This window comes from Danio rerio, chromosome 3 (genome assembly GCF_052040795.2).
Source record: "Danio rerio strain M-AB ecotype USA chromosome 3, GRCz13ab, whole genome shotgun sequence".
In the NCBI taxonomy this organism is placed as follows: Eukaryota; Metazoa; Chordata; class Actinopteri; order Cypriniformes; family Danionidae; genus Danio; species Danio rerio.
In genome coordinates this window covers 12,061,340-12,072,261 of record NC_141023.1, presented here as the reverse complement: position 1 = coordinate 12,072,261, position 10,922 = coordinate 12,061,340, and the positions used below count along the sequence as shown (strand labels likewise).

General features: G+C 37.5%; 2 protein-coding genes across 15 annotated transcripts in view; both read left to right on the top strand.

The window, feature by feature from the left end:
• The window catches only part of pdgfab (platelet-derived growth factor alpha polypeptide b), a 679,118-nt gene that overhangs the window by 79,316 nt on the left and 588,880 nt on the right, over positions 1-10,922 (top strand). The window lies entirely within an intron of this gene.
• Positions 531-10,178, top strand: btbd17b (BTB domain containing 17b). 14 transcript variants are annotated; one of them, XM_087243988.1, is made up of 4 exons: positions 531-660; positions 3,705-3,987; positions 6,158-6,613; positions 8,439-10,178. In XM_087243988.1, exons 1-4 carry the CDS (start codon positions 585-587, stop codon positions 8,671-8,673), a joined length of 1,050 nt encoding a protein of 349 aa, XP_087100114.1. In that variant the 5' UTR covers positions 531-584; the 3' UTR covers positions 8,674-10,178. The 14 variants fall into 14 exon arrangements, with proteins under 14 accessions (XP_087100114.1, XP_087100112.1, XP_087100111.1 ...); XM_087243986.1 differs by having other exon boundaries at positions 6,158-7,140; positions 8,452-10,178; XM_087243985.1 differs by having other exon boundaries at positions 6,158-7,145; positions 8,454-10,178.

The following is a 10,922-nucleotide window of genomic DNA, read 5'->3' as shown; positions in this document are numbered from 1 at the left end:
TATAAATATTTCAATTGTTATGTTTGGTTACTTATTTAGCCTACAGACCGATGTTGTGCTAAATGTGTTTATGAGAATTGTTCAAAATATTTGTTTAAATGATAATTGTCATACAAAACACGATTAAATGTTAAACTTTGTGGAATTGCTGATCCTTTATCCGTGATCCAGTGATTGTAAAGTGCATTTTTGTGTTTTGAGATGTTCCTCAGTGCAATGCAACATACTGCAATAACGTGCAATAACATTCATGTTTTCCTTTATTTCAGCCAAACACATTGGTAACAACAGCCCCCCATGTGTAGACAGCATCCCACTCCAGACGCCCACTATACAGTCCAAACACACGGCCCGGTGCCGCAGATCAATATCATGTAACATTGAAAGAGGAGAAACAACTCACAATCAAAGCGGTCGTCATGGCAACGGCCCAGCCGGATTCCACCAATCAATGGGCTCCGTGAGGCTGCGAGATGCTCAGCTATGTGCCAGCGTCCTACATAAAGAGTGTGGGACAGGCAGCTCATACTGATAGAGAGACCCGAGTGGGGGAAAAAAAGCACATAGAAAGAAACAAGGACAACATGGTGAAGTCTGGAGGAAGAAGTGTTCCTGTCGTGGTTTGTCTGGCCAGCCTTTGTCTTGCGCTTTGTGCTGGAGGTAAGATGAAAATTAGGTTTATTTATTTTTTAATAGTTGCTTGATTTTTAGATGTGTGACTTTTGTATGTTATGTGAGAACATACTTCTTAAAAAACGTAACGTTTATCTCAAAACATTCAGCCCTGATATGACCTGCACAAATGTTAAATATTTATTGTATAGCTATCCATTTTGATAGTTTTTTGAGGAATGATACAATAAGAATGATTTATTTTACATGCTTTTAAAGAGTAGTTCGCTCAAAAATGAACATTTACCGGCTTTTTACTCACCATCAACTGTCTCCTTGAGTTTCTTTCCTCTGTTGAACACAAAAGAAGATATTTTGAAGAATGTTTGAAACCTGTAACCATGTAGAACAAATAAATACCATGAAAGTCAATAGTTACCGGTTTCCAGCATTTTTCAAAGTATCTTCTTTTGTGTTTAACATAAGAGAGTCTTTTAAAACCTTCAAAACCTTCAATACCAGGTTTTGAACAAGTAAATGATGGCAGAAGTTTCATTTTGCCTGATATGTATCTTTAAATGTCTCCCTTTACACATCTATACAGACATATTGTTGCATATTACTGTACATTTAGTAGCAGGTGACAAGTAAATAGTGAGTAAATAATGACAGAATTTTCAGTTTTGGCTGAACAATCCCTTTAACAGTAAATATCTGTATCTAAAGGAACCACATTTATCTTAAAAAGGGACAATTCACCCAAAAATTACAATTCTGTCATAATTTACTCGTCGTTTACTTATTTCAAACCTTTATGACTTACTTTTTTTTTGGTTGAACAAAAAAGAAGATAATTAGAAAAATGTTGGAAACCTGTAAACATTGATTTCCATAGCATTTGTTTTTCCTACTGTGGAAGTCAATGGTTACAGGTTTTCAACTTCCCTCAAAACATCCTCAGTTGTGTTCAACAGAATAAAGAAACTTACAAAAGTTTGGAAACACTTAAAGGTGAGTAAATAGTGATTAATTTAGCATTTCTGGGATGAACTATCCCTTTAAAGATACCTTCAATAACAGGTTTTAAACAAGTAAATGACTGTAAAGGGGCCCCTCACCACCCCTTTACACATTCATACAGACGTATTGTTGCATTTTACTGTAAATTCACCATGTTTAGAGGAAATGCAGTAGCTTTTCAAATGTCTGAACTGATCAGGTGCAAGTGAATGAGTCACATGACTTCAAGAGCAGCAGTCAGAGCCTTTCATTAACAAGGTCTATGTGATTTTGTATTCAGGCTTGCACGTTCCTCGCTTTTTCCTCAGCCTGAATTCGGGGTCTTTTGACATTGAAAGTGCCTCTGGAAGCTGAAACGCAACATAACCTCTCAAATGCTTAATTTGATGTGATTTAGATTTCTTGAAAGAGCAAAAAGAGATGGATGGAAAACATATTTTCAGTGTGCACTTTAAATGTTAACACCAGTTACTAATGAGAGTGGCTACAGTTGTGTGTCTCTTACTATGAGTGATTGTCTCATCATTCAATAACTGATAAAATATGCAGCGCAAATGCATGCAGGAACATTGAAACCTCTGATAAAGTACATTGTTCTTGTTTTTGAAAGTGCAAAGTTATTCTTTGGAAGTTTTGAGGCACTTTCTGTCTTGGGTGACTCTTTTTTTAACACAATCTTCACTCTCAGAAATAAAGGTTGCAGTAAGTGTATATATTAGTACCTAAAGAATGCTTAATAACACATTAAAGGGATAGTTCACCCCAAAATGAACATTTACTCACTATTTATTCTCCTTTAAGTGGTTTCAGACCTTAATGAATATATTTTATTTTTCCTGTTAAACACAAAGGAAGATATTTTTTAAATATTAGAAACCAGTAACTATTGACAGTAGGAAAAGTGAAGTTTCACAAACTAATTTCGAGAGGAGCATGTGATATGATTGAGCACGACTGGCTGCTCATCTGTAATCAGTTATAATCCAATCAGAGTAATCCTAGTTTACTATAAATGGATCGTTTTCTCCTTATTGCTCTATCTTCGTTTTGGAAGAATCCCACCTTCCACCCCGGCTCCTCCTTTTCCTCCCTTTTCTAAGGGGAAGCTCTCCATACCTACCTGATCTCAGATCCTCTTATATGCATTGCTTATTGACCAGGTGGGAGCCTTGGGCTCAAGTATCTCCAAGCTCAGGGTTCTCTCCTGGGACAGCAAGCCAAACCTGCTATAAACGCAAAGCATATCTAAGTGGGAGCTCTTGAAACTATTTTTTTTTAATCTGATTAGAGTTTTCAGGAGCATTTTTCAAAATAACTTCTTTTATGCTCAATCACAACAGAGAAACAGGTGACAAGTAAATGGTGAGTACACAGTGAGTAAATGATGACAGAACTTTCAGTTTTGGATGAACTATCCCTTTAATATGAATATCTAAAGGAACCACATTTATCTTTAAAAGGGATAATTCACCCAAAAATTACAATTGTGTCCTCATTTACACATCATTTACTTGTTTCAAACCTTTATGGGGTTATTTGTTCTGTTAAACACAAAAGAAGATATTTAAAAAAATGTTGCAAACCTTTAACCATTGACTTACATAGTATTTATTTTTCCTGCTATAAAAGTGAATGGTTACAGGTTTTCAACTTTCTTCAAAGTATCTTCTCTTGTGTTCAACAGAAGAAAGGAACTCATAAAGGTTTGGAAACACTTAAATGTGAGTAAATAGTTCTTAAATTTGCATTTCTGGGGTGAACTATCCCTCTAAAGATAGATATTAGTGGCAAATAAATGAATCTTTTGAAAGGTTATCACTCCAGTCACAGCTTTTGTACCTATTTCTACACTCAAAAATGACTTTTGTTGTTAGTTCAAACTACTTCTTTTTTCTTTTTTCTATTTTTTCCATAAAAGTTTTTTTTCTTGGGGACAACTTAATGGTTCAATCCACTTAAATTTGTAAAAACAATGACGTCAACTTAATAGATTTGTGTTGAGATAACATGAAGGAATTGTGTGTAATCCAGCATTTTTACATGATGTCTATCTTCTGTATCTCCTGTAGCAGCATTAAAGCCGGATGTTCTACTCGACAACACGGCCACCACACTGAACCACTCAATGGCACTGGTGCAGCGCATGGAGGCTCTGCTGACCCAGGGAAACGGCAGCGATGTGGTCTTGCGCGTTCAGACCGTCAACACGGATGAGGTGAAGGTGATCCAGGTGCATTCGCTGGTGTTGACTTTGCAGAGTGACGTGTTTGATGAGCTCCTGCAGACCCGTAACTCCACCGCCATGGTCCTCAAAGAGACTTCAGACTGCGCTGCCGTCTTTGAGAAGTTCGTTAGGTGAGCCATTTTGCTATTTAGAATTTAAAAAAATAATAATAAAATAAAAAATTATATATATATATATATATATATATATATATATATATATATATATATATATATATATATATATATATATATATATATTATACAGAATGAGTTTGGGAATATAGTAACCAAAAATATACCATATTAAATTATTACTAATAAATAAATAAATATATATATATATATATATATATATATATATATATATATATATATATATATATATATATATATATATATATATATATATATATATATTTTTTTTTTTTTTTTTTTTTTTACTTTAATACTGTAACTTACTATGCAAAAATGACAGACATTTTATTGCTATTTTTTTACCACACTGAAAAAAGATTCATTGGGTGTACATGTTTTTAAAGGTAAGTGGCTGCAAACAATTTAAATAGGCTGAATTTAATTTATTTAAATTCAGCCCATATAGTTTGCAACCACTTACCCTAAAAACCTGGTAAATCCAATGAATCCTTTTTTTAGTGCACATTAAATTAAAAATAGTAACTTTTAAACTCTTGCTTAAGGCAAAACCAATTAGAACCAATTGTTTGGTAAACAAAACAACTCTTTCATTTAATAAGTCTTCTGAAAGACAGAAAAATATTACTTTACAAACTAAACTTAAATAAATTACATACACATTTGCATATTATTCAGTACTATTTCTGAAATTAATATAAAAAATAAGGTAAACAAATAGAGCCAAGGTTAGGACAGGTCCTTTAGATAATATTTGTTTAATCTAAAGGGATTTACAAACTACAATGATAACCTAATGGAGCAGCCTGGGGTTGAGGAGACGCGTTGCATGCATTACCCTTGAACATACAACCTTTTAGTTAGCTGCCTAAATCTATAATCAATAGGCCATAGCATACCACTAACTGGGAGCATATGATGTAATCCTTTTTCCCTTTAGTTGACTTTGGTAGACAGTAAAATAAGCTGTTGCTCATTGTGGGTTTGTACTGGAGATGGCAATTATTTGTAAATTATTTGAAACTTATATCGACCACAAAATCCTGAAAGCATTTGTTAAAATTTAGTATGATCACAGTATTTTATATGATTCTACAAATACAAGTCAGAATTAATGTTTACATTACACAGAATTATGATAAAAGCTTTTTTTCTCCATATTTCAGCATTGTATTTAAAAAAAAAAGCTGTTATATTTTTTATTTGTAGATTTTGTACATTTCCACAATCAATATGGTCCATAATATAATATTTATAACAAGCTAAAATGTTCATAGTTCTATCTATCTATCTATCTATCTATCTATCTATCTATCTATCTATCTATCTATCTATCTATCTATCTATCTATCTATCTATCTATCTATCTATCTATCTATCTATCTATCTAGCTGTCTGTCTGTCTGTCTGTCCGTCCGTCCGTCCGTCCGTCCGTCTTTATCTCTATCTATCTATCTATCTATCTATCTATCTATCTATCTATCTATCTATCTATCTATCTATCTATCTATCTATCTATCTATCTATCTATCTATCTATCTATCTATCTATCTATCTATCTGTCTGTCTGTCTGTCTGTCTGTCTGTCTGTCTGTCTGTCTGTCTGTCTGTCCTATAACTAGCCATCATGTTATGTCAGATAAAAAAATATATATAATATTAATTGACATTTTTTATTAAATTAACACAATTTGGCAAAAATAGGTAAAATGCTATTTAAATGTAATATTTTATGTCAATCTTATACTTTGTCTGGAAATTAAAACCACATATAGTATTCAAACAATAATTTCCACAACGAGTGTGGTCCGTAATAGAATAAATTGCTCAAAAAAATAAAGGTGACACTTGGACTTACATTGTGTTGTTTAAGTGTTCTCTTTCTTTCATTGTGTACTTGTAGATTATGACCTGTTTTATAAATATATAAAACAGGTCATAATCTACAAGTACACAATGGAATTTTTCCAGATTTTACCCTGAAGAATGTAGAAAAAGTCTGTTATTGCACCATTTAGCCTATTCAGGTATGACGTTTTCATTTGTTGCAAACTTTGGAGGGTACGTTCCAGGACAGTCCCTTGAATGCTTTGCTTTAGATAACCTTGAAAAAATTTTTTTAACAACTTGACCTCTTTCCCTGCAGGTACTTATACTGTGGAGACATCACAGTGCGTCTGAATCAGGCCATCCCTTTACACAAGCTGGCCACCAAGTATCACGTGTGGGATCTGCAGCAGGGCCTGACCCAATACATGACTCAGCACCTGTCCAGCGATTCCCCTGCGGGTCACGTTGTGGCCTGGTACCAATACGCCACCCAAATCGGCGATGTGACCCTACAGAACAGCTGCCTGCAGTATCTGTCCTGGAACCTGTCGTCGGTTTTACAGAGTGCCGAATGGAGCTCGGTGAGTGGAGAACTGCTGCTGTCTTTGCTGCAGCGCTCAGATCTGGTTCTGCAAAGCGAACTGGAGCTGTATGAAGCCCTGGAAGCATGGATCAACCAAAACCAGCCTTCAGATGAGACAGCCGAGAACGCACTCAAGGCAATACGCTACGCCATGATATCTCCACAAAACCTGTTCCACCTTCAGAAGAAGTCTCCACTGATGTTGAAATATTACGAATCTGTACGCGACCTGCTTTTTCTGGCCTTCCAATTCCACGCAGCTTCGCCAATCCAGCTCGCAAAGTACTATGATGTAAACTGCAGCCTGTTTACGCCCCGAAACTACCTGTCACTGTCATGGGGCTCACCATGGGTGATCAACAACCCTACAAGGGACGACCGAAGCTTCAGTTTTCAGACTCAACTTGGACCGAGTGGCCATGATGTTAGCAAACGCATAACGTGGAACGCTCTTTTCTCTCCACGTTGGCTTCCTCTCAGCGTGCGATCCTCTTATCCAGAGCAGGGATCCATGCTGCTGACTCGTACTGATGCAGGCCGTCCTCGGATCATCGTCACTCCGGCTACTTCAAGCCCAGACTTTGCTGGTGTCAGCTTTCAAAAGACTGTCATCGTTTCAGCCCGGAAGCAGGGAAAGGTGGTGGTCCGTCACGTCTACAACTTCCACCAGAGCACCGAAGAAGCGGGAGACTTTCTGCTGGAGGCGGATCTGCAGCGTAGAGCATCTGAGTACCTCATAGACAGCTCGCTTTACCTGCACATTATTGTGAAGCCCCTCTATCACACCCTGATAGTATCCAAAAAATGAGAGTCAAGCTCGGGGGTGTCCAGTCTTGCTCTTGAAAGGTCAAAGTGCTGTCTAGACAAGATTCACCTGATTTTGTGATGTAGAAGCAAGCTCTTTTCTGCAAACGTGTAATGCTGGGTTCACATCAAAGGAGAAGCATCGAGTCACTTGCTCTAGTTTACTCACGGGATGTTTTTCACAGTTGAATTCCTTAAACTTGCACAGAAGAGGTGAATTTTAAATCTCTATTTTCAAGGCAAACGTGTCGAGAGGGGTCTGGATGCAGACCTGGAGCAGATACAATCTGAGCTGCATGCAATACTATTTAATGCGCACAACTAACCCCACCCCTAAAGGCTTATTTATATACTTTCACATCGAGTGATGCTTTGCGCGTAGTCGTGCATTATACTTCTGCATGCTGTTTGTTTGATTCTGCAATAACATTTGTTATTTCTTGCTAGCTGGCAGTAGGTTTAAATGTTCCTCTGAGTCGAGTTTCTTCGCATGCGTTTTGTTTTTCTAAATGCTACCTTAATGTACAAGTAGCTAAATTTTGCTCATTCCGAGATGGGAACCAGCGGACGCGTAACAACTTTAATCATGAGGTAAAAACAAAACAAAAGTTTCCATCTGGAGCTCCTCCATGGGACTCGACCCTTGTAACAATCGCTTCATCGTGCTCATGGCTCTTAGAACCACCTACATTTGTACCAGCTACCAAGCCGACCAATCACAGAGCTTGTGCTACTCATCGTTGCGATGTGAAGTTACATTTTTTGAGAGGTGCGCGTCAGTGTCGGAGGAAGTATTAGCCATGGTGAGGGCTATGCAACGCCCGATTTAAGGCTGATTTATACTTCTGCGTCAAACGCCGGCGTATGCTACGGCGCTGACGCATAGCCCTTCGCCGTGGCCGTCGCCGTCACTGACGTGCACCTCTCAAAAAATGTAACTACATGTCACAACGACGCGTAGCGTAAGCTCTGTGATTGGTCGGCTGGGTAGCGCTGACGAGTCTGGGCGGGACCGAGAGCCGCGCAAATGGCGCGAGCGATTGTTTACAAGTGTGGAGTCCAGTGAAGGAACTCCGGATTGAAAGTTTTGTTTTGTGTTTACCTCATAGTTAAAGTTGTTGCACGTCCGCCGGTTCCTGCCTCAAAATGAGCGAGTTTGAGCCACTTGTACATCCCGGAAGTGTTCAGGAAAAGCAAAACAGCAGCGAAGAAACTCGACACAGAGGAACATTTACACCTCACTGCCCACTAGTGTTTCGGAAGTGTTAATGCAGACCGACAGAGACAGCGTGCAGAAGTATAAATGCACAGCCACATGCGTTGCATGCGCCGTGGGTTACGCCGGTCACTTGACGCAGAAGTATAAATCAGGCTTTACACGGGGCTTCAGCGTCAACGTTTGGCAGAGGGTGTGTCTGAAGTTGTGGCTGACGCGATTATCATAGCATCAGCTAATGAAACAAATTTACAATCAGCTACTGAGCTGGGTAACTTGCATAAAGCGATCCGATTGGCTGACACATCTATTGCAGCTTGAAACATTAAGGAATTCCCAACTTCTGCAGCAAGCAACGCCGCTGAAACTGCACAGACGGACCCACAATTCAGTTAGGCAATGCTTGACACCACCTTTTCAAAGTGAATGGCAAGCGTTGATGCTGATGGTCGTGACTCCGTAAAGGCTGTGCTGGACCATATGCGTGCACTCAACGTAGAAGTAGAAATGAACCCTACCCCAACCCCTCACAGAGACATCACTAGCTCCATAGAGAACATTGTGTCTGACATTGCAGGTCCAAGAATTGCAGTTTAAGCTTGCATAATCAAGGCTGCATCTAGATACTATCAAACTCAGTGGAAATTTGCCTTTATTTGTGCATTTACATTGACTTTGCAGTCTACTTGGGCAAAAACCTAAATTCAAATTTGGTGTGAACTCAGCATTATGCATGAAAAAATATTCATGAAACTATACCTTAAAGGTACAATGTTAAATTTTCGCTGACAGAGGGTGCGTATTCACAACACACAAAGACATAGTTCGATGACGCAGCGACTGAGAGTGGAATCACAGGAGTTGTGGTATTCATTACATCTCACAAGACTCCTGCAGAAATCATGTTCATGGATAAGCTAAAGTATATATAAAAAGTAAAGCTGAAAGCTGACGAAGCAAAATAAAAGCTGATGAGAAACGAGGCTTTGGACACTCCTAGTGTAGCTCCTGTACCAGTTATTTATAAAAATCCCTATAGCTCTGAAGTCAAGTTTTGCATGACCAAATACATCTACGTTTATGCATTTGGAAGATTTTTGTATTAAAGGTGCACATCACATACTGAAAAAAAATTGTTTAGAAAAAAATCATACAGAAATGACTAATCATTCACAAAGACGTAGAATGCAACATTTTATTCTAATTTGGAAATTAATGAATGAGTGTCATGTTAAAATCAATTGTAAAAGACACGTGAACAATGTGGTTTTTATGCCAAAAGATTTCTTCTTAACTTTTTTTGGGGTAAAACATCTTGCTAGTGCATGTTTGTGTGTAATGCTGATTTTGTCTCCAGTCTATCAATTTACAGAGGATAAACTACAATTTTCTCCTACAATTTTTAATGCCCTGTTTCGGGAGATTAAAGAGGTCAAATTAATCAAGAAATCTTGTGGTTACTAAAAAACCAAATTGTACCATACTGCGTAAAATCTCACCTAATATTAATGCAAATTTGAAGGGACATTTGTGTATTGCCATGCTGTTTGACTTCAAATTGCCAGTCTTTAATTACATGGCGAATTTGTGCTTTCATAAAAATACATATTCTCTGCTGCCTGATTAAATCATTTGCATACTTTTGAATTGGGTCACAATAATGCGCTATGTTATGTTCACATTATATTGCAATTCATGTTGTTTCATTAAAATTGAAATTTCTGAACCCACAAATGACTTTGTCTGTTTATTGACAATTAAAATTTGCAATGTTTCTTCTGGAGAAATCTGTAATGCCTCTTTGGAAATATCAGATTGGGGGAAAAGGTTTAGATGTTTACATAACAAAAAAATCTCTTTCTTTAAAGATTTTCATAGGCAGCATTGTGTCTCTAAACAGATGCATCTTTAAAATGTATTCAAATAAATGTATGGTAGTTAGAGACTCCTGGAAACTTTAGGGAAGCTGGATTGTTGTAACACAACACTGAGTCAAATACGCACAAATCCAACAGTTAGGATAAAGGTGTAATTCAAATTTATGGTGAAAAAAGAGTCTTCAACGCTGGGTTAGTCTGAGTCTGTCAAAATTAGTGTTGCCAACTATTTTAACTTGTGAAATTAACACATTTGTGAAAGTGACAACAGTTATAGCACTATTGGAATGTATTGCTACCTAAATTACCAACAATTAAATACATTTTAACAAATATCAGTAAATTACCAGTAATGAAAAACAATCTGAGATAGCAGTTTACTCTACTGCGTGAAGCCTGCAGCCACTGCTCTTTTGGGTCACTTTTTAAAAAGAAGGCTTAAGAAGTAGCCAAATGAAAGTTAAGAATTGCTAAATTTGTTAGGTGCTTTTCGGGAAAAAAGTTGCTGGGTAAAACAGGCCGGCATTTCATAGTGCGAGTGGACAGCTTCATCCTCATCCGCTCTCTCTTTGCCCCCTGGTGGTCAACAGCGGTACGTATT

Bases quoted from the DNA above. Each gene is read 5' to 3' on its own strand.
- btbd17b (XM_087243978.1), top strand. From the start codon at position 585: ATGGTGAAGTCTGGAGGAAGAAGTGTTCCTGTCGTGGTTTGTCTGGCC. The intron at 661-3,701 runs GTAAGATGAAAA...TATCTCCTGTAG, and splicing joins TCTTGCGCTTTGTGCTGGAG to CAGCATTAAAGCCGGATGTT. The intron at 3,988-6,157 runs GTGAGCCATTTT...CTTTCCCTGCAG, and splicing joins GTCTTTGAGAAGTTCGTTAG to GTACTTATACTGTGGAGACA.